This window comes from Somniosus microcephalus, chromosome 10 (genome assembly GCF_052327205.1).
Source record: "Somniosus microcephalus isolate GS21.2 chromosome 10, FLI_Smic_1.0, whole genome shotgun sequence".
NCBI classification, from domain to species: Eukaryota; Metazoa; Chordata; class Chondrichthyes; order Squaliformes; family Somniosidae; genus Somniosus; species Somniosus microcephalus.
In genome coordinates, this window is record NC_140996.1 from 25,082,246 (window position 1) to 25,104,209 (window position 21,964).

General features: G+C 43.7%; 1 protein-coding gene across 2 annotated transcripts in view; it reads left to right on the top strand.

The window, feature by feature from the left end:
* The window catches only part of lmo7a (LIM domain 7a), a 292,222-nt gene that overhangs the window by 249,942 nt on the left and 20,316 nt on the right, over positions 1-21,964 (top strand). For both annotated transcript variants that reach the window (XM_085998505.1, XM_085998506.1), the window contains 4 exons: positions 9,321-9,377; positions 11,385-11,410; positions 11,737-11,841; positions 14,682-14,774. In XM_085998505.1, the coding sequence (XP_085854631.1) occupies positions 9,321-9,377; positions 11,385-11,410; positions 11,737-11,841; positions 14,682-14,774 (281 nt within the window). The remainder of the gene's footprint in view (positions 1-9,320; positions 9,378-11,384; positions 11,411-11,736; positions 11,842-14,681; positions 14,775-21,964) is intronic.

Consider the following 21,964-nt stretch of genomic DNA (forward strand, 5'->3'; position numbering starts at 1 on the left):
AAATGGCAGGGGGTTGGGAACATGTGCAGGGAGACAGAGGAAAGGGAAGCAAGGATAGAAACAAAAGGAAGGAGAAAAGCAAAAGTGGAAGGCAGAGAAATCAAAGGTGTAAATCAAACAAGGCTACAGTAAATAATTCTAAAAGATGTAAGATTGTTTAAAAAAAAAAAAAAACAAGCCTGAAGGCTTTGTGTCTTAATGAGAGGAGCATTCGTAATAAGGTGGATGAATTAGCTGCGCAAATAGATGTAAACGGATATGATATAATTGGGATTATGAAGACATGGCTCCAGGGTGACCAAGGCTTGGAATTCAACATCCAGGGGTATTCAATATTCAGGAAAGACAGGCAAAAAGGAAAAGGAGGTGGGGTAGCATTGCTGGTTAAAGAGGAGATTAACACAATAGTAGGAAGGATATTAGCTCTGAGGTGGAATCTGTATGTGTAGAGCTGAGAAATAGCATGGGGCAGAAAACGTTAGTGGGAGTTGTATACAGACCCCCAAACAGTAATGCTAAGATTGGGGATGGCATTAAACGGGAAATTAGAGATGCGTGCAAAAAGGGCACAGCAGTTATCATGTGTGACTTCAATCTGCATATGGATTGGGCTAACCAAATTAGTAACAATACTGTGGAGGAGGAATTCCTAGAGTGTATACGGGGTGTATTCCTGGACCAATATGTCGCGGAACCAACTAGAGATCAGGCCATCTTAGACTGGGTATTGTGTAATGAGAGAGGATTAATTAGCAATCTTGTTGTGCGAGGCCCCTTGGGGAGGAGTGATCATAATATGATAGAATTCTTCATTAAGATGGAGAGTGAAGTAGTTGACTCAGACTAGGGTCCTGAATTTAAATAAAGGAAACTACGATGGTGTGAGGCACGAGTTGGCTAGGATGGATTGGGGAGCGTTACATAAAGGGTTGACGGTGAATAGGCAATGGCAAACATTTAAAGATCGCATAGATGAACTACAGAATTTGTTCATCCCTGTTTGGCATAAAAATAAAACAAAAAAGGCGACTCAACCATGGCTGACCGGGGAAATTAGGGCTAGCGTAAGATCCAAGGAGAGGACATATAAATTGGCCAGAAAAAGCAGCAAACCTGTGCATTGGGAGCAGTTTAGGATTCAGCAAAGGAGGACAAAGGGATTAATTAAGAGGGAGAAAATAGAGTATGAGAGTAAGCTTTCAGGGAACATTAAAACTGACTGTAAAAGCTTTTATAGATATGTGAAGAGAAAAAGATTGGTGAAGTCAAGCGTAGGTCCCTTGCAGTCAGAATCAGGGGAATTTATAATGGGGAACAAAGAAATGGCGGACCAATTAAATACATACTTTGGTTCTGTCTTCACAAAGGAGGACACAAATAACTAATGGGAGGGAGGAATTGAATGAAATCAGTATTTGTAGGGAAATGGTGTTAGGGAAATTGACGGGATTGAAGGCCGCTAAATCCCCAGGGCCTGATGATCTACATCGTAGGGTACTTAAGGAAGTGGCCCTAGAAATAGTAGATGCATTGCTGGTCATCTTCCAAAATTCGATAGACTCTGGAACAGTTCCCATGGATTGGACGGTAGCTAATGTAACCCCACTATTTAAAAAAGGTGGTAGAGAGAAAACGGGGAATTATAGACCGGTAAGCCTGACGTCAGTAGTGGAGGAAAATGCTAGAGTCCATTATAAAAGATGTATTAGCAGACCACTTGGAAAACAGTGACGGGATCGGAAAAAGTCAACATGGATTTACAAAAGGTAAATCGTGCTTGATTAATCTACTGGAATTTTTTGAGGATGTAACTGGTAGAATAGATAAGGGAGAACCAGTGGATGTGGTGTATTTGGACTTTCAGAAGGCTTTCAATAAGGTCCCGCATAAGAGATTAGCGTGCATAGTTAAGGCACATGGGATTGCGGGTAAGGCACTGACTTGGATAGAGAACTGGTTGGCAGACAGGAAGCAAAGAGTTGGAATAAATGGGTCTTTTTCCGAGTGGCAGGCAGTGACTAGTGGGGTACTGCAGGGATTGGTGCTAGGACCCCAGCTATTCACAATATATATTAATGATCTGGACGAGGGAACTAGATGTAATATCTCCAAGTTTTCAGATGACACAAAGCTGGGTGGGCGTGTGTGCTGTGAGGAGGATGCAGAAAAACTCCAGTATGATTTGGACAGGTTGGGTGATTGGGCAGATGCATGGCAGATGCATTATAATGTGAATAAATGCGAGGTTATCCACTTTGGTGGCAAAAGTAAGAAGGCAAATGGTATGTTGGCCTTCATAGCGAGAGGATTTGCGTACAGGAGCAACGATGTCTTGCTGCAGTTGTACAGGGCCTTGGTGAGACCACACCTTGAGTATTGTGTGCAGTTTTGGTCGCCTTATCTGAGGAAGGATGTTCTTGTCATGTAGGGAGTGCAGCGAAGATTCACCAGACTGATACCTGGGATGGCAGGAATGACGTATGAAGAGAGATTGGATCGATTGTGCTTATATTCACTAAAGTTTAAAAGAATGAGAGGGTATCTCATTGAAACTTATAAAATTCTAACAGGACTAGACAGACTAGATGCAGGAAGGATGTTCCCGATGGCGGGGGGAGTCCAGAACCAGAGGTCACAGTCGAAGGATAAGGGGTAAGCCATTTAGGACTGAGGTGAGGAGGAATTTCTTCACCCAGATATTGGTGAACCTGTGGAATTCTCTACCACAGGAGGCAGTTGAGGCCAATTCATTAAATATATTCAAGAAGGAGTTAGTTATATTTCTTAAGGCTAAAGGGAGCAAGGGATATGGGGAGAAAGCAGGGACAGGGTACTGAGTTTGGATGATCAGCCATGATCTATGTTTCTATATACAACGTCTCTGGATCACATACATAGTGAGTGAAATACTGAATTTATTCAACTTGCATGAGGGAACCAGAATTACTTCAGCATGAGGTGCATCCAACAGTCAAACCAGCTGTGTTCTTTGCCTTGGCTCAGATGGGTTTGACCTGATTTGTAAAGAATCATTTTGGTTTTAGCATATGTGGCAAGAATCTAAGTGAAACACTGGTAGACCTCTCCTAGTTTCCCTTCTCATTCTCCTTTTTCTCTTCTCCTCCCCCCCCCCCCCCCCCAAAAAAAAAGAAATTTGGCCGCCTATATACTGTAAAGCAGTCCTCACCAATTTGGAAGCTAGAATGTGATCATGAGGGATTCTGCCTGAATAGTTCTTTCAAAATGAGCGCTAAATATTGGGCAGGATATTCCGATCCCTACGGGCAGAGAGTTGGGCTATTTGCCCAATTTCTGCCAAGTGAATGCCTGTGACATTCTTACGCCTAGTAAGTCCTGCTTTTACCAGCATAAGAGTTTTACAAAACAAAAAAATATTTTATTTCAATAATTTATACATTTAAAAACTTGTGAAATAAGGTAAGTTTATTTTTAGCCCCTTTAAAGCAATTACATTTTTGTTGTAAATATTTAATTAAATGCCATTTTAATAAATTTTAAATGTGATTTTAAATTTTTTTAAATTTAAACTAGAGGTATTTTTTGGGGTATTCCCATTCATACTTATGGGGTTTCTGTACATACGGAATTCCCATAAGCATGAATGGGGATCACCTTCTTTCATTAGTTGGGCCGGCCCACGTGATCCCAGGCGCGCTCGCGAACCGCCTGCGCCCTTGGGATACGTGGGCCTCTACCCGCGGGTACCCGGAGAGGCCCAGGACCGCGAGTCTCCGTACCTCCTGGACCACCAGGGAGGCGGGCATTTTACTTGCTGATCGGAGGCATTCCCCCGCAGGAAGCCTCCGACCGCAAATTCAGGGCCTGAAATGCCGGTTTCAGGCATTCCAAGCGCATGCGCTGAAAACCGGCATTTCCGATCTGTCAAGACAGATTCTCCGCCTGCCCTAGAGAAGGGCCTCTGTGGGGGGAGAGTTCCGCTTGCTGGAGAACCTCTGCCCGCAGAAAACCCTTAGAAATCTTACGCCTGGTAAAAGCAGGTGTAAGGCCTACTTTTACCAGCATAAGATTTGAAAAAAGTAAAAAAAAAGTTTCACTCATTTATCATTTAAAAATACTTAAAAAAAAAAAGTACGTTTATTTTTAGCCCTGTAAAAAAAAACTAATTATTTTTTTCAAAAAATTTAATTTATTGTAATTTCAACTAATTTTAAAAATGTGATGGTTTTTAAAAATTTTATTTAATGTTTTTAAGGTGATCTCCATTCATATATTTGACAGGTTTATCTGTCAAGTATATGAAGGGAGATTTGGCTCCCCATGGCCCACATGATCCCAGGGACGTTTGCAAACCGCATGCGCCCCTGGGATACGTAGGCCATGCGCATTTCAAGTTGGAGAGGCCCAGGAGCGGAAGTGTCCGGACCTCGGGAGCCCTCGGGTAAGTGCGTAGATTTTTTCCAGATCGGAGGCCTCCGCACGTGGGAAGCCCCCGATCGGAAAATACGGCCCATTAAGCACCACAAATGTGATGGAACTGGAGCCACCTACAAATAATTGCTTCATTTGTGGAAGTGACTGGTAGATTCCATAAAACTGTACAGTTTGTAACCACAACACCAATTTGCCCACTCAATGTTAAACTCGTACTGCAGTACATTATAGGATTTCCTTGTATGTGAAACCTCCGCCGTGCAGCAATTTCATTATCTGAACTGTACTTGCACTTGTTTATAAAATAAGCTATAATTTCCTTTTTATTATAAGTTGAACTTAATATGTTGACGCTGTGTGATAATGGCCCTGAATTTGCGGTCGGAGGCATCCTGCGGGGAAATGCCTCTGATCAGCAAATAAAATGCCCGCCTACCTGGTGGTCCAGGAGGTACGGAGACTCGCGGTCCTGGGCCTGTCTGGGTACCCACGGGTAGAGGCCCAGGGGCGCAGGCGATTCGCGAGCGCGCCAGGGATCACGTGGGCCGGCCCAACGAATGAAAGAAGGTGATCCCCATTCATGCTTATGGGAATTCCGTATGTACGGAAACCCCATAAGTATGAATGGGAATACCCCAAAAATACCTCGGCCTAGAAATTCGGTATAGCCGCGTTTGGGGGCGCTAGTCCTGGCAATGCGCAAAGTTTAGTGCCACCTAGCGCGATATTGAGGTTGCAGCGCCCCTAAAGGTGATTGTGGCGCTAAATCAGGCGCTGCATGCTACTCTTAAGGCGCTAACCCGGCGGCGCAACCCAATTTTGCGGCGGCGGGGCGCAGCGAGGGTGCTGTCAATAATCACTTTCCCTGAGACACAGTGGCGCCGGTCAGCTCTTAAAGGGGCAGGTCAATTGGCATCACCAGACACACTCACTGCCTTGTAGGCCTTCAAAGTGGTGGGAGCCTACCTGTGGTGCACCAGCCCAGCAAGACATGGAAAGGGTGAGGCAGAGGGCGGAATGCCTCACTGATGGGGCATTGGATGCTTTGGTTGGCGCAGTGGAATCAAGGCCAAGGAAGATGGTCGGAATGTGATTTATGTTTTGGACAGTCTCCCGGGTGTGAGAGCCAGTTATGTGTCAGTGTATTAGTTTTGCTTTCTGTTGCCATAGCCTTCTCATGTTTGAAGGAACCACATTTTGTGTAATGAAACACTTTCTTCATTTACAATGGCCATGCCTGCTATTTACATGCATCTTGCCCTTCACAGGCTTGGGGGTATCAGACCGGTTCCATTCCTGTTCTTGGAATGGCAGCAAGCATTCCGTGAGAGGGGCCTAGAAGCTACTTCTGATCAGCCTCTGATGCGCAGCCTGAGAAGAGCCGCTCGCGTAGAAGTTCAGGCCAGCAGCCATCTTCTCAGCCGCCAACAGAGATGTCCTGCACCTTATCTGAGGCTGCAGATCTGGCTGAAGCAGCTGGCACAGCTCGGTCACCACCTCCTTTCTAAATCGCAGCCTTCTGACACACTGCTCCTCCAGCATGGTCATGTAGGAAAACTGCTGTCGGATAACCCTGCCAGCGTAAGGTCTGCTGTGGCGACGTCTGTTGGCCCTCCTCCATCTGTCCATGCCTGCCCCCTTCTCCCTGCGTCTCAGTGCCCTTTGCAGATGATTCAGCAGCAGGACGTTCCCCTCCAATGCAGCCCCCATAATAAGTGCCCACAGGAAGGTTCCCCGTTGTCAAGGCTCACCAACAGCAGGTGATGGTCAGAAGGCTGAAGATCGTCTGCCTGCGCTGGCTCAGTGGTCAAATGGCTCTCAGTGTGCAGCTCAGCAACTCTTTGTAGCTCTCGAGGAAGTTGTGATCCAAAAATGGCTGCCATTTTTAAACCACACCAATCCCCTTTAAATAACGCTCCTCCAGCCCGAGAGCGACTTGGTAAGGCCCAGGTAAGCTGTCACTATTAGCGCCAGGCGCTACGGAGGGGGGCGCCACTGAATTTCCGGTCTGGGGCACCCAAAAGGCGTTGCACACTCAAATGACGTCATAATCAGCCTGCGCCCATGAGTGGGCGCTAAGATTTAGCGCCGGCGCTAAATGCATGCTCAATATGGGGCGAGGCGCTAGGCACCTCGCGCCCCACTTCTCGGCCTCTTTAGGCGTTAATCAGTGGCGCTATCAACCGAATTTCTCCCCCCTCTAGTTTAAATAAATAAAAAAAAAATCACATTTAAATTTAATTAAAATGGCATTTAATTAAATATTCAAAACAAAAATGTAATTGTTTTAAAAGTGGCTAAAAATAAACTTACCTTATTTCACAGGTTTTTAAATATATAAATTATTGAAAAAAGATTTTTTTTTGTATAATGCTTATGCTGGTAAAAGCAGGCCTTACTAGGCGTAAGAATGTCACGGGCATTCGCTTGGCAGAAATTGGGCAAATAGCCCAACTCTCCGCCCACGGATGCCCTTTTCCCGGGGATGCGGAGGATCTGTCAAGATCTGACAGCTCGCAAGTTCCGGGTTTCAGCCCACGTGCAGCGCATGCCTAAACTCTGAACTCGTGCGGCCCTTACGGGCGCGTACGCACCCGTAGGGGCCACGAATTACGGCCCATTGTTTCTGGATGTTGAAGAATAAAGTCTGTAAATGCAGTTTGATTTTTAGATCATATATACACTCCATCTTGTATAGAGCCCGGTGGAGAGTTATCACTTGATGATCTAACATGCAAGTAGGGTGCCATTGTATAATCTCATGATGTAATTCAAAATTGGCCTCCATCTTCAAAACAACATTATCTTCACTTGTGATATCAATAGAAAGCTTGCCTGCTGTGTTTGTTTTTAGGGGGTAAGATTCAACATGTGTGGTCCAAACAGATGTGTGTAAAACCTCAGCTGGGAATAATACTGGTGTGTGGGTGTGTTGGGCAAAGGCACTTGTAGCTATCTTCAAAAGCTATTCTGTCTTCAAGTGATAAAATGTAGTCAAAATAGTTCTGAAAACATCAAACAAAGGGGAATTTGATATAAATGGAATGGGCACTCGCAGCTTGTGTTCCTGTCAACACATAATTTTGAGGTCATTCCTAGATTAAATCCTGTACAATGTAGCTGTTAGCATTGTCTCTTCTCTTTGATCTCTTTTTACAGCTACACAGGAGGTTGGGTTGAAGTGATGTACAATTTTGCTATAAGCGGAGGGTGTGGGAAATGGTTCAAAATGAAACTAAGGCCAAAATCAAATACTGTTAAGTGCATGAAAGAAGGATATTTTTTATTCAACCAAAGTATGGTTTCAAAAAGAAAATTGCAATTAAGTGCTTGATGCACATTTTTAGGGATGCAGTTCAAATTGTGTGTCAACTTCACTCTGAATTCAAAGTATTGAAATGCAATTGACATTAAAGGACCCCCACCACCACCACCCACAACAGACTGGAACAACTTCTTACGGCGCATTCGCATATAAGTTCTATTTTGTAAGAGGAAGCCAAGTAGAAATTAATCAAAGCTCGGTGCTAGTTTTGTTGCCTTTTAAAAGCAGCCCATAACTGAAAAACCTGCACCGAAGCGGTAGATTTCAATTCATGTTGGGGAGGGTGAATCGTTATAATTATTGATAGGTAATATGTTTGCACTTTGAAATTGTAATAGTATTGGCTGAAAGTTACACGGATTTCGTTAACCCTATCCCTGTCAGTAACGCAGAGCTCTGGTTGTGAATATTTGGTATGTGTCAACAGAACAGGGAATAATAGATTCCAAGAACTGAGATTGTAAGGCTCTAATTTATCCATTGGTGTAACTTCCTAAACTACAATAGTAAAGCTCGAATGTTCTAGGAAAGCAGGGAACTCTTATTTTAAATAGGAAGTGCTGGAAACACTCGGCAGGTCAGGCAGCATCGTGGAGAGAGAAACAGAGTCAATGTTTTGGGTTGAACCCTTCGTCAGAACTGGAAAAGGTTAGGGAAGAGAGATTTTTAAGCAGGGGCGGGGAGGAAAGAACAAAAGGGAAGGTATGGGATGGAAGGCAGGAGAAATTGACTGACAAAAGGGATGATGGTGCGAGGCAAAAGGAGATGGTAATGGGACAAGTTAAGAAACAAAAGATGGCTCTGGATGAGGTGTGAATGATGGCAGCAACTTTAACAGCTACCATGTGAGGAAACGAGAGAGAGAAAAAAAATTAAAGAAATACGAAGGCCAATTTATAGTCTGAAATTGTTGAACTTGTTTTGGACTTAACATCGAGTTCAACAATTTCAGACTATAAATTGGCTGTAGCTGTTAATGTTGCTGCCATCATCATTCACACCTCATTCAGAGCCATCTTTTGTTTCTTGTCCCATTACCCCTCATTTTTGCCTCGCACCATCATCCCTTTTGTCAGTCAATCTCTCCTGCCTTTCAGCCTATCACAGACCTTCCTTTTGTTCTTTCCTCCCCTCCTCTCTGCCGCTGCTTAAAAATCTCTCCTCCCTAACCTTTTCCAGTTCTGACGAAGGGCTCGACTTGAAACGTTGACTCGGTTTCTCTCTCCTCGATGCTGCCTGACCTGCCGAGTGTTTCCAGCACTTTCTGTTGTTATTTCAGATTTCCAGCATCCGCAGTATTTTGTTAATGTCTTATTTTAAATAGTTGCTTATAGAATTTTGTATTTGATGCAGCTGCTGGCCATCAATATTATTAAGGCCCTTGAGGAAAGAAAGTAATAAAAATGAATTGTATGTTGTTTACCAGAATGATGTATACTCCACATATAAACAGGGTTATCGAAGTGTGTTTTTACTCCATATATTTTTGTGTTGACTGTCCATTCCTAATGTGTACATGTAATTCTTTGTTTTGTGATCTAACTAAACTAGATAGCTAATGCATTTTGTATTTTTGTTTTAGCATCTGAACCCCTTAGTCTGAAAAACTTTAAAAGGCGATCCCAGTTTTTTGAACAAGGTAAAACAAAAATTAATATGCATATATGTTTTGTGGGGCTGGCTAACATCTGGGCTTCCTGTTATGCTGACTGACTGTTATGGTATTGAAACATATAGTCATGGCTTTCCATATATTCATCTGCCTGGTAAAGCTTATGATTTTGTATATGCCTCTCTTCTTTCTGTAGGCCCAGCAGAGCTTGTTTTCAATTCATCGGTCTACCTTTGTGGTAATTGTTGTTCATTGTGTTTTTTTGACAGATGTGTTCATCTTTTTAAAAATGCTGTTTCCAACCTCGGAAATGTTTCCAATTTCTAACCACCGTTAGATATTTGGCAAACAAGCGTTCTGTTTTTGTAATTTCACCGAGTGTGTAAATGCCTGATGCAAAATATAAACAGGATGAAACAGCAGACCATACCAACATTTTAATGTCATTTTAGATTGTGAAATCTGAGTGTTGGCGTACCAATCCAATTAGTTAGACAGTTCAAAATTTATAGCATTGCATTTTGTTAAATATATTTTTCTAGAACAAAATCCAGTCAGCAGACTAGATTTGCAACAACAGTGTGTGCTTTAGTAATATTCAAACGGCAACCTGCAAATGTTGGTACGGTCTCCTTTTTTAACATTACCTCTTGCTTGCTATCTTCACACAGCTTTGTGAATGAAATGCATCACATCCTTTGTACTCTTCTTTTGTGCAATAGTGTTGGATTTTGCACATTTTTTGTGCCATAAGCATTGTAAACTCAAAAAGTGTATTTGACAAAAATGCATTGTTTTATATACATGCAGAAAACGGGTTGAAATAATACAAAGTAGTACAATAATCAGTGGTGCCATATAATCTCAAATTACATGACATTGCCCATTGTCTCTTTAGGATGGCTTTAATAGACATCCAGCTGTTTGCACTGAGAAACGAGTTTGATGTTGCAGTTTGGGCTTTTTCCCAACATCATTTCCTCATTTTAAGCAGCTTGATGAAAGGTTCCTTCGCAGATCAAGTCTTGATTTGAAATCTACACCTTTTTATTGTCTGCTGTATTTGGGTTAGTTTACCCCAAGCTGGACAATTAACCTGAGTGCTGTAAATTACTGGAGAATATATAGGATGCCAATTACGTTTCCAATCATCTCGGACACCGGAAAATGTCTTGCAGCTAGAGCACTTTGTGCAGGCTCAAATTTGTCTCCAAGATTTGTTTAGAGAGAGAATAATTTACAGAAGCAAAAACAATTAAAAAAAAGACTTGCATTTATATAGCGCCTTTCACGGCCACCAGATGTATCAAAGCGCTTTACAGCCAATGAAGTACTTTTGAAGTGCAGTCACTGTTGTAATGTGGGAAACGCAGCAGCCAATTTGCGCACCGCAAGCTCCCACAAACAGCAATGTGATAATGACCAGATCATCTGTTTTTTTTTGGGTTGGCTGTTTTAAACAGCAATTCTTTCTCTTGGCAAGCCTCTGATGGTACCTAGCTCTATCCTGCCCTGTCCTGTTTAGTGACTCAATCAGTCGAAAAACTGAAGAACACGAAGTCTCTCGGTTATAGGGATGTTTTTCCTTTGAAATTGGAGCAAATTTCTAGGCTGGTTTCACCCTTCATCTTGAAACAATGATTTCTTGCCGTGTCACAATGACACCAATTGTAAATTCTGATACAATGACACTAATTTGCGTAGCAAATACAAACGAACAGAGGATCCAGCAGTTAATTCACAAATATTGGACCTCCTATGCCAATCAACACTATTGACTTGGCAGTTGCAAACAAATGTCTTTGGGCCTTTCAGATGTCATTCAGTGCTTTTAGAGTTGCTGCATAGGAGAAAAGTAGCTGGTGAGGTGAAGGAGAAATATTTTTTAGGAACATTAAACGAGTTGTACTGAGGTTGTTTTGAAAGAATTTCTATCTTAGTAAAGCAGACTCAAGCAGTGTGTTATGCTGTGCTGAGAAGCTGCAGTATTTTGGGGCTGTTCATCAGCTTATAAATTATTTTCTTCTTTTGCAGGAGGATCAGAGTCGGCAATGAGTGATGTAAGTATAGTACAAATCCTACCCTTCGATTGTGTGTAAAAATGTCCATTGTGCAATATTGAGCTGTCTTCAGTAGGAAGTAGAAGAATATCTCATGCCTGTTGTGCACTATTTGACATGGTGCATTAAAGGGATACCATTCGGCCTTTTGCATGTCTCCAGAAATAGATCAAAAAAACAAGACCTTAATTAAAGATATTTGAACGCTTCATAAATTCAGTCGATCATTGGCAGAAGCACTTGACATTAAAAGTTTTATACTATGTGTATGCACATTAAAAAAAAATAAAGGTGTTACATGCTTTCTTCTTGCTGTGGTATGTTAGCTACAAATTCCATCAATTAGTGTTTCAAGTCGTTGGTCTTGGAATCCTGAGGAAGAGAGAAAGCGCCAGGAAGTTTGGCAGAAAGAGCAGGACCGATTGTTACAGGTACAGTGTGGCTATAGAGCTAGCCACGTGGTGTTGAGGTGATTTTGCGGGTTTACTAATAAATGCTTTGCATGGATCCTAGCCATTTTAATATACAGTAGTGCCTTGTGACACCAGACAAAGGTGTTCCATTCTATTATATAGCTGCTTAAGACTTTTGTGCAAAGGATAGAGTGTGAGCCACTGGGCGCAGGTTTTTTTTATTAAATCCCATCTTTGCATTTATTTGAAGTGCCTCGATTTCTCAACTATTTCCTGCTGTGTGGGGATTGTGTCTTTAATTTTTCTTCTCTCTGCTTATCCTTGAGACTGTCAAATGTTCCCCGGCTGCCAGAGCAGTACACCTGCTCGGTTCGCAAGCTTCTACCAATGTCCATTTGAAGCCAGTTATCAGAGGGTGCATGTGCATGGACTTCAGCGAGACTGCTTCCATATGAGACGTTCTCCTTGCTCAATATCTTCCCGTGGTCATGTGGCTGAGATCAGTAGTTCAATGTAGGAAAGATTGTGGGTGGGTGTGTACCATCACTTGAGGCTCCACCACTCCATTAGTAACACATTTAATTTAAAGAATTCATTCTCTGATCAAGTTTGCGCGCTCTCTCTCTCTCTCTCTCTCTCTCTCTCTCTCTCCCTTCCTAGTCTCTATTGGAATGACAGGTACAGTAGTTGAATCTAGTGTATGTCGGGGTACCATCAGTTGTCTGGAAATAACTGAAGTAGACTGCATTGTTTGGGATTGGGACACGTGTAGTCTGTTCAATCCCGCATAAGTAAAACAGCACCCTGGGGTGCTTGACTTGTAACTTTAAACAAGAAATGCAGATTAGCAATAGAACCCCATTGAGACCAGCAGCCAGCGTTGTCAAGTTAATATCATCAGCTTATTTTGAATGGCCGATCAATTATGCACCACTTAAATAAATGTTCTTAATCCACCAGAATGGGAGTTATTTACGCATTGATTATGATCAGTGAAAATTTCAATTTGTTTTGCTGTCAGAGCATTTGTTTCGCTATTGATTTAAAAAAAAAAAAAAGAATTTAAAAGAACTATCCCGTTGGTCAATGAACGTGCACAGCATTTCATATTGGAGCATTCTGAGCCTCTGTTGTCCAAACCAATTTACCATCCTCTTGCTTTAGGAAGGACATAATGCTACCCTTTTCCAACTGTAGCCCTAATGCTGGCATGTTGTCATGGTGCTGTTGCTGGTTATAAAAAGGAGCATGCATGAAGTAGTGGTGATGGCTTATCTTTTTCTAATTGGTTGTAATTGTGCAGTGGTAGCTCTTGTATAAACAGCCTTTGCCAAATCTAGACTCAGAGCAATAAAAACAGAAAATGCTGGAAATACTCAGCAGGTCAGGTAGCATCTGTAGAGAGAGAAATAGAATTAACGTTTCAGGTCGATTACCCTGGACTCTGAGCAATTCACCACGAGTGTTCATCTGAAATGGTAGAAACCATCGCAAGGTGTGCGCTGTCAGCACTTAAAAATGTGACGTGCATCATTCATCAACTTTGAACCACTTATTCAATGTTGGTTCTTGTGATACAGTTCAGCAAAGTTTTATCATATCAAATAGAAACATAGAAACATAGAAGATAGGAGCAGGAGTAGGCCATTCAGCCCCTCGAGCCTGCTCCGCCATTTAATGAGATCATGGCTGATCATCCAAACTCAGTACCCTGTCCCTGCTTTCTCCCCATATCCCTTGATACCTTTAGCCTTAAGAAATATAACTAACTCCTTCTTGAATATATTTAATGAATTGGCCTCAACTGCCTTTTTGTGGTAGAGAATTCCACAGCTTCACCACTCTCTGGGTGAAGAAATTCCTCCTTATCTCTGTCCTAAATGGCTTACCCCTTATCTTTAGACAGTGACCCCTGGTTCTGGACTCCCCCGCCATCGGGAACATCCTTCCTGCATCTAGTCTGTCTAGTCCTGTTAGAATTTTGTAAGTTTCAATGAGATCCCCTCTCATTCTTCTAAACTCCAGCGAATATAAGCCCAATTGACCCAATCTTTCCTCATAAATCATTCCTGCCATCCCAGGTATCAGTCTGGTGAATCTTCGCTGCACTCCCTCCATGGCAAGAACATCCTTCCTCAGATAAGGCGACCAAAACGGCACACAGTACTCGAGGTGTGGTCTCACCAAGGCCCTGTACAACTGCAGCAAGACACCCATGCTCCTGTACTCGAACCCTCTCGCTATGAAGGCCAACATACCATTTGCCTTCTTAACCACCTGCATGCTTACCTTCAGCGACTGGTGCACAAGGACACCCAGGTCTCGTTGCACTTCCCCTTCTCCCAATCTATTGCCATTCAGATAATCTGCCTTCCTGTTTTTGCCACCAAAGTGGATAACTGCGTATTTATCCACATTATACTGCATCTGCCATACATCTGCCCAATCACCCAACCTGTCCAAATCATACTGGAGTTTCTTGGCATCCTCCTCACAGCACACACGCCCACCCAGCTTTGTGTCGTCTGCAAACTTGGCGATATTACATCTAGTACTTCACTTTTAGTGTGAATCCTGTAGAATCTCAGCTTTAATGTTTTAAATTTGATAATGTACAGATTTTACTTCATGTTTTGAATAACTAAATTCTGTCAACTCCAAATGTTTTATTACTATTATGACTGAGTGAAATCAGCAATTTAAAGATTTCTTGGGAGTTGTAGTCTGGAGTCTAGTTTTGGCATTGGTAGTTATTCCTAGTAGTACTAGTAGGCCCATGTGAAAACACAAGCCCTTCCTTACTTCCATGCACAAATGCTTTCATTTACCTAATGGTTTTGATCATTTGGGACTATTAGGAAAAATATCAGCGTGAGCAGGAGAAACTGCAAGAAGAGTGGAAAAAGGCCCAGAAAGAGGCTGAACAAGAGGGTTCCAAGTACTATGAAGAGGTAACGAGAGATGCATTCAACGGGTTGTGGGGGCTATCCATGGAGATGAGGGAAAGGGCAACACACACCAATCTCTGAAACGGCAATACAGTTTAGATTTTTTTTTAACAGCCAAACTGAAAATACTGATTTCTGCCCTTCTGATGTTGCAATAATTCATCATATTAATGTTCATCATATATTACTAAAAATTGGTAATCTGGTGTTTTTCATTCGAGCATATTTTTACACTTCTGGGTCCGAACACACTTTTTTAAATGTCTCATAGAGTCATAGAGTTTTTACAGCACAGAAAGAGGCCCTTCGGCCCATCGTGTCTGCGCCGCCCATCCATCCCTGTCCAGTCTAATCCCATTTTCCAGCATTTGGTCCATAGCCTTGTATGCAATGGCATTTCAAGTGCTCATCCAAATGCTTCTTGAATGTTGTGAGGGTTCCTGCCTCTACCACCCTTTCAGGCATTGAGTTCCACATTCCAACCACCCTCTGGGTGAAAAAGTTCCTCCTCAAATCCCCTCTAAATCTCCTGCCCCTTACCCTGAATCTATGCCCCCTTGTTATTGACCCCCCCACTAAGGGGAAAAGTTCCTCTTTATCAACCCAGCTATGCCCCTCATCATTTTGTACACCTCAATCAGGTCCCCCCTCAGCCTTCTCTGCTCCAAGGAAAACAACCCCAGCCTGTCCAGCCTCTCTTCATAGCTGAGGCGCTCCATCCCAGGTAACATCCTGGTGAATCTTCTCTGCACACTCTCCAAAGCAATCACATCCTTCCTATAGTGAGGCGACCAGAACTGCACACAGTACTACAGCTGTGGCCTCACCAGCGTTTTGTACAGCTCCATCATAACCTCCCTGCTCTTATATTCTATGCCTCGGCTAATGAAGGCAAGTATCCCATATGCCTTTTTAACCACCTTATCTACCTGCTCCGCTGCCTTCAGGGATCTATGTACATGTACACCAAGGTCCCTCTGTACTTCCTAGGGTCCTACCACTCATTGTGTATTCCCTTGCCTTATTTGTCCGTCCAAAATGCATCACCTCGCACTTTTCAGGGTTAAATTCCATTTGCCACTTTTCCGCCCATCTGACCAACCCGTTTATATCGTTCTGTAGCCGGAGGCTTTCCTCCTCGCAATTTACCACCCCACCAATTTTCGTGTCATCTGCGAACTTACTGATCATACCTTTTACATTCTCATCCAAATCATTTATGTAGATCACGAACAACAAGGGACCCAGCACCGATCCCTGAGGTACCCCACTGGACACAGGCTTCCAGTCACAAAAGCAACCTTCAACCATCACCCTCTGCCTCCTGCCACTCAGCCAGTTTAGGATCCAACGCGCCAAGGCACCCTGGATCCCATGGGCTCTTACCTTCTTAACCAGTCTCCTATGCGGGACTTTGTCAAAAGCTTTACTGAAGTCCATGTAAACCACATCCACAGCATTTCCCTCATCCACCCCACTAGTCACCCCCTCGAAAAATTCGATCAAATTTGTCAGACATGATTTACCCTTGACAAAGCCATGCTGACTATCCCCGATTAATCCTTGCCTCTCCAAGTGGAGATTAATTTTGTCCCTCAGAATTTTTTCCAATAATTTCCCCACCACAGATGTTAGACTCACTGGCCTGTAATTCCCTGGTTTATCCCTGCTACCCTTCTTGAATAATGGTACTACGTTAGCTGTTCTCCAGTCCTCTGGTACATCCCCTGTGGCCAGAGAGGTTCTGAAAATTAGTGTCAGAGCCCCTGCAATCTCCTCCTTTGCCTCCCACAGCAGCCTGGGATACATCTCATCCGGGCCTGGGGATTTATCCACTTTTTGGCCTGCTAAAACCGCTAGCACCTCCTCCCTCTCGATGCTAATATGTTCAAGTATGTCACAGTCCCCTTGCCCGATTTCTATGTCTGCATCGTCTTTCTCCATAGTGAACACAGATGCAAAAAATTCATTTAAAACCCTGCCTACATCCTCTGGCTCTACACACAGATTGCCACTTTGGTCCCTAATGGGCCCTACCCTTTCCCTGGTTATCCTCTTGCCCTTAATATACTTATAAAACATCTTAGGATTTTCCTTTATTTTGCTCGCCAGTGTTATTTCATGGCCCCTCCTCGCCCTCCTAATTTCTTTTTTAAGTATGCCCCTGCACTTTTTATACTCCTCTAGGGCTTCCTCCGTCTTTAGTCTTTTGTAACTGCCAAAAGCCCCCCTTTTTATTTCTAATGCATTTTTGTATATCCCTTGTCATCCAAGGTTCCCTTTGCTTGTTGGTCCCACCCTTGACCTTTACAGGAACATGTTGGCGTTGTACTCTCTCTATTTCCCTTCTGAAAGTCTCCCATTGTTTTGATGTGGATTTTCCTATAAGCAGCTGCTCCCAGTCCACTTTGGCTAGATCCTGCCTTATCATATTAAAATCGGCCTTCCCCCAATTTAGAACCCTTATTTCCGGGCCGTCTTTGTCTTTTTCCATGACCACCTTAAATCTCACCGAATTATGGTCACTGTCGCCAAAATGCTCCCCTACTGACACTTCCACCACTTGCCCGGCTACATTCCCCAGAATTAGGTCCAGTACCGCCCCCTCTCTTGTAGGACTTTCTACATGTTGGCTCAAAAAGCTCTCCTGGATGCATTTTAAGAATTCTGCACCCTCTAAGCCTTTCACACTCTGACTGTCCCAATTTATATTGGGGAAGTTGAAATCCCCCACTATTATTACCCTATTATTTTCGCACTAGTCTAGTGGCTTTAACAGGTTTTTCTTACAAAAGCTGGATTATATTTTTTTTAACTAAGAGTTGCCAGTTACTAATAGCAACCATTAGGCAAAACCTTTTATCCTGCTGGTATTATGATTGATGGTTTTGACTTGCCAATGAAACAGAATGGGGATGGGGAGCATTTTCTTGAATTGTCTGTCTTTGGAGGCCAGCCAAGGCCTGATTTCTAAGACCGCCGTGACTTTAAAATGTCCTATTCTTTCGACTTCCATGTACAAATAGAATGTTGCTATCATTCCTTGGGGCAAAACAGGACTGCATACAAAACACCCGTGGGCACTGTCCTTTGTAAGAAATTCATGCCTTGTGCTAGCACGAGATTGTAGGAACGGAGGTTCCTAACGAAAAGACTGAGTTCGACTCAGGCAATCAAAATAACGAACTTTAATGGAACAAAACAGGTTTTAACTAGAAACTGCTGGAACACATCGAATACAGATCTGCTCTCCTTGAAGGCTCCACGAGGACTGATCCTCTGGTCTGAAAGCTGACGTCATGACGTCATCACGTTCTTCCCGCCATTGGGGAATCACGTGACTAACGGCATGACGTCATCACGTTGAAACTGCGCTGTAAAGGTAACTAGACATAGTACAGTTAAACAGTGTAATTAAAGGTACAGACAGAGGCAGTAACTACATTGCTGTTAAAGGAATTATGTACAACCGCTCTGAGTCCTTTGGTGGCTCCGCCACGAGATAAGTATTCTTCTCCAAATCATTGCAATTGCTGTTTCATTCTTTGTTTTGAGTTCAAAAGATCTTCAACTTTCCAAGTACATGTAGAAAGGCATTTTTCTTCTAGGCTGTTGTCTACTTATTAGCAGCAAAATTCTCATTGCATTTCACAGCACAGTATTCAGCAGTGGCCAACCCTAGTTGGATCAACTCTGGTGCATCTTTTTCAGACACTATTGGGTAACAAACAGCTGCTAATTTTAAAATTTGGACCCAGTGGTTATGGATCCTTCCCCATAACTAAAACGCTGCCTTCTCAGTCTTCCATCATTGCCTGGTTTTGATGTGCGAGTCATGCTCAAAACTCCGCACAAAGCCTTGACGTAACAGAATAGTTCACTGGGCCACAATCCTGGCTACAGAAATGTTGATTCTCTCAGAAATGAGACACTTGACATCCAGTTCTATCCAGAAGCAATCATTCAATTCTCGGCCAGCAAGTGAACGAAGGGTGGTCAGGGAGTGTTAGTGATAAAAGAAAGAAAAGAAAGACTTGCATTTATATAGCACCTTTCATGACCACCGGACATCCCAAAGCCCTTTACAGCCAATTAAGTCATTTTTGAAGTGTAGTCACTGTTGTAATGTAGGAAACGCGGCAGCCAATTTGCCCACGGCAAGCTCCCACAAACAGCAATGTGATAATGATCAGATAATCTGTTGTTTTATTGATGGATAAATATTGGCCAGAACACCGGGGATAATTCCCCTGTTCTTTTTTGAAAAAGTGACATGAGACCTTTACGTCCACCTGAGAGCAGACGGGGCCTCGGTTTAACATCTCATCCGAGAGTCATCACCTCCGACAGTGCAGCACTCGCTCAGCACTGCACTGGAGTGTCAGCCTAGATATTTGTGCTGAAGTCCCTGGAGTGGGACTTGAACCCACAACCTTCTGACCCAAAGGCGAGGGTGCTACCCACTGAGCCCCGGCTGACACTATGATGTTCCCGGATAAATGTACCATTTTAGCCATATTCTGTTGTACAAAAACAGTTGGCTTGTTTGAGATGGAGTCTATCCTCTTCTTTCTCTTCCTTCCCCTCTCTCTCTTTCTCCGCTTCTCCCCCCCCCCCCCCATTTATATGATTGTGACTCAAACAGTACTTCGCAAGACGTTGCACTGGTACAGGCACCGGTTTATTCCATGGCATCCGCTGAGGTGAGGACTTTGGATTTGACCAAGTTCCTTGAGACAGTTGGAACCACACGAAGGGCAACAGCTTGTATTGAGATGGCGCCTTTAAAGTAGGAATACGTCCCAAGGCACTTCACAAGAGTGTCCTCAGGAAAAAAATTGGCACCGTGCCAAAGAAGGAAATTTTAGGAAGTGTGACTAAATGCTTGGTTGAGGAATTTGGGTTTTAAGCAGAGTCGTAAAGGAGGAGAGCGAGGCGGAGGTTTAGGGAGGCATTTCCAGAGCTTAGGACCTAGACTGACGAAGGCACGGCTGCCAGTGGTGGGGTGAAGGGAGTGGGGCATGCACAAAAGGCTGGAGTGGAAGAACAAAGAGTTCTTGGAAGATTGTAAGCCTGGAGAAGGTTACAGAGATGGGGAGTGGCGAGGCCATGGAGGCGTTTGAACACGAGGTGGAAAATTTTAAAATTGAGCCAATGTCGGTCAGCGGTGATGGATGAGTGGGACTTGGTGCAAGTTAGGATACTGGCAGCTGAGTATTGGATGAGCTCACATTTATGGAAGAGTGGAAGATGGATCACCGGTCAGGATAGAATTGGAATAGTCAAGTCTGGAAGTAACCAAAAGCTTGGATGAGGAGCTCAACAGCAGGTAAGCTGAGGCTTTGGGCAGTGATAGGCAGAGGGATGTAGGCGGTCTTTGTGACGGCGAAGGTATGGGGTTGGAATCTCGGCTCAAGGTTAACTGGGACATAGAGGTTGCGAACAGTCTGGTTCGGCCTGAGACCGTGGCCAGGGAGGGGGATGGAATCCATGGCGAGGGAACAGGGTTTGTGGTGGGGGCCAAAGACAATGGCTTCGGTCGTCCCAAAATTTAATTGGGGTAAATTTCGGCTCATCCAGGACTGGATGGCGGACAAGCAGTCTGACCACACAGAGGCAGAGGAGGGGCTGATAGGGGTGATGTTGGCAGATTTAAAATGGACGGGGACAGTACCTGAGGAGAGGGAGCCGTTTACAGCATCAACCAGCATGGGAACCAGGGAGGGAAGTTGGGTTAGGGTTAGGGTTACCTTCCCTCAAGAGGAGGAGGGGGGCCTGGGGCCTTTCCTGAAGAATGCCATGGTGCTGGGTCAGCAAATAGCTAATTTTATCAGCATAATACATGGATTACTTCCCAGCAATAAAACAAGGATGCCATAATAGACATTTGTATTACTTATATTTTTGTGGGGTTCCAATTGCCAGCTCCTATGTGGAAGACGGGAAGAATTTGATAAAATTGATGCCAAGTGGCCACTACTGTTGGAGCCTGTTGGGTTCTATTGGTCCGTATTTTCCGATCGCAGGCCTCCCGCGGGCGGAGACCTGCGATCTGGAAAAATCTGCACCCTTACCTGAGGGCTCTCGGGGCGCGCACGCTTCCGCTCCTGGGCCTCGAAGTGTGCAGGGCCCACGTATCCCAGAGGCGCAGGTAGTTCGCAGCGTCCCTGGGATCACGTGGGCCATGGGGAGCCAATCACAAGGGAATCTCCCTTCATACATTTGACAGGAAGACCTGTCAAATATATGAATGGAGATCACCCCCAAAACATAGTAAAACTTTAAATAATTTTTTTTAAATCACATTTTTAAAATGACTTGAAATTACAATAAATTAAGTATTTTAAACAAAAATTTAATTTTTTGAAAAAAATAAAGTTTTTTTACAGGGCTAAAAATAAACTTTAAAAAAAAAAGTATTTTAAAATGATAAATCAGTGAATTAAAAAAAAAACTTTAAAAAAAGGTAAGTTTATTTTTAGCCCTGCTTTTACCAGGCGTAAGAATTGTAAGGGCTTTCTGCGGGCGAAGGGTCTCCAAAAAGCGGAACTATCTGCCCGCAGAGGCCCTTCTCCAGGGCAGCCGGAGGATCTGTCGAGACCATTCTTGACAGATCGGAAATGCCGGTTTCCAGCACACGTGCAGTGCATGCCTGAAACCAGCATTTCCGATGTCCCTACGGGTGGGTACACAGCGCGTACTCACCCGTAGGGATTGGAATATCTGGGCCATTGTGTTCCTTCATGCTTCTGAGAGACTTACGTTCACAAGCCAGCTGCTGACTTGCCTGTCAGTGGGGCAAGTCTCCCGGTCCAGTGTCTCCAGAGGAATTGAAACCTGTGAAAGAAATGTGGATGGAGACTTTGGCCTGTGCTTTCTAATTGAGGGGTGTCTCTGATGGGGGAAGATGTTTGGCTGTCCCTGAAATGACCCTCTGACGCTGACTGTATTTCTGGCTCGGGGGTCATTTAACATATTGGAGGCAGCATCTCCAGCCTTTGCTGGGGAGTCTCACCAGATTGGGGACTGGAGATTTGGGGGGGAGAAAGTGGCAGTCATCAAACTATGTGGAAAAAACTATTTTTTGTGTTGCTGCTGAGGTCTGTGCACAGCCCCTTCATGATTATTCCTTAGAGGCCACCCACTATTGACCATTGACTGCTGGATACTGGACCCCAATTGGCAGCTCCTAT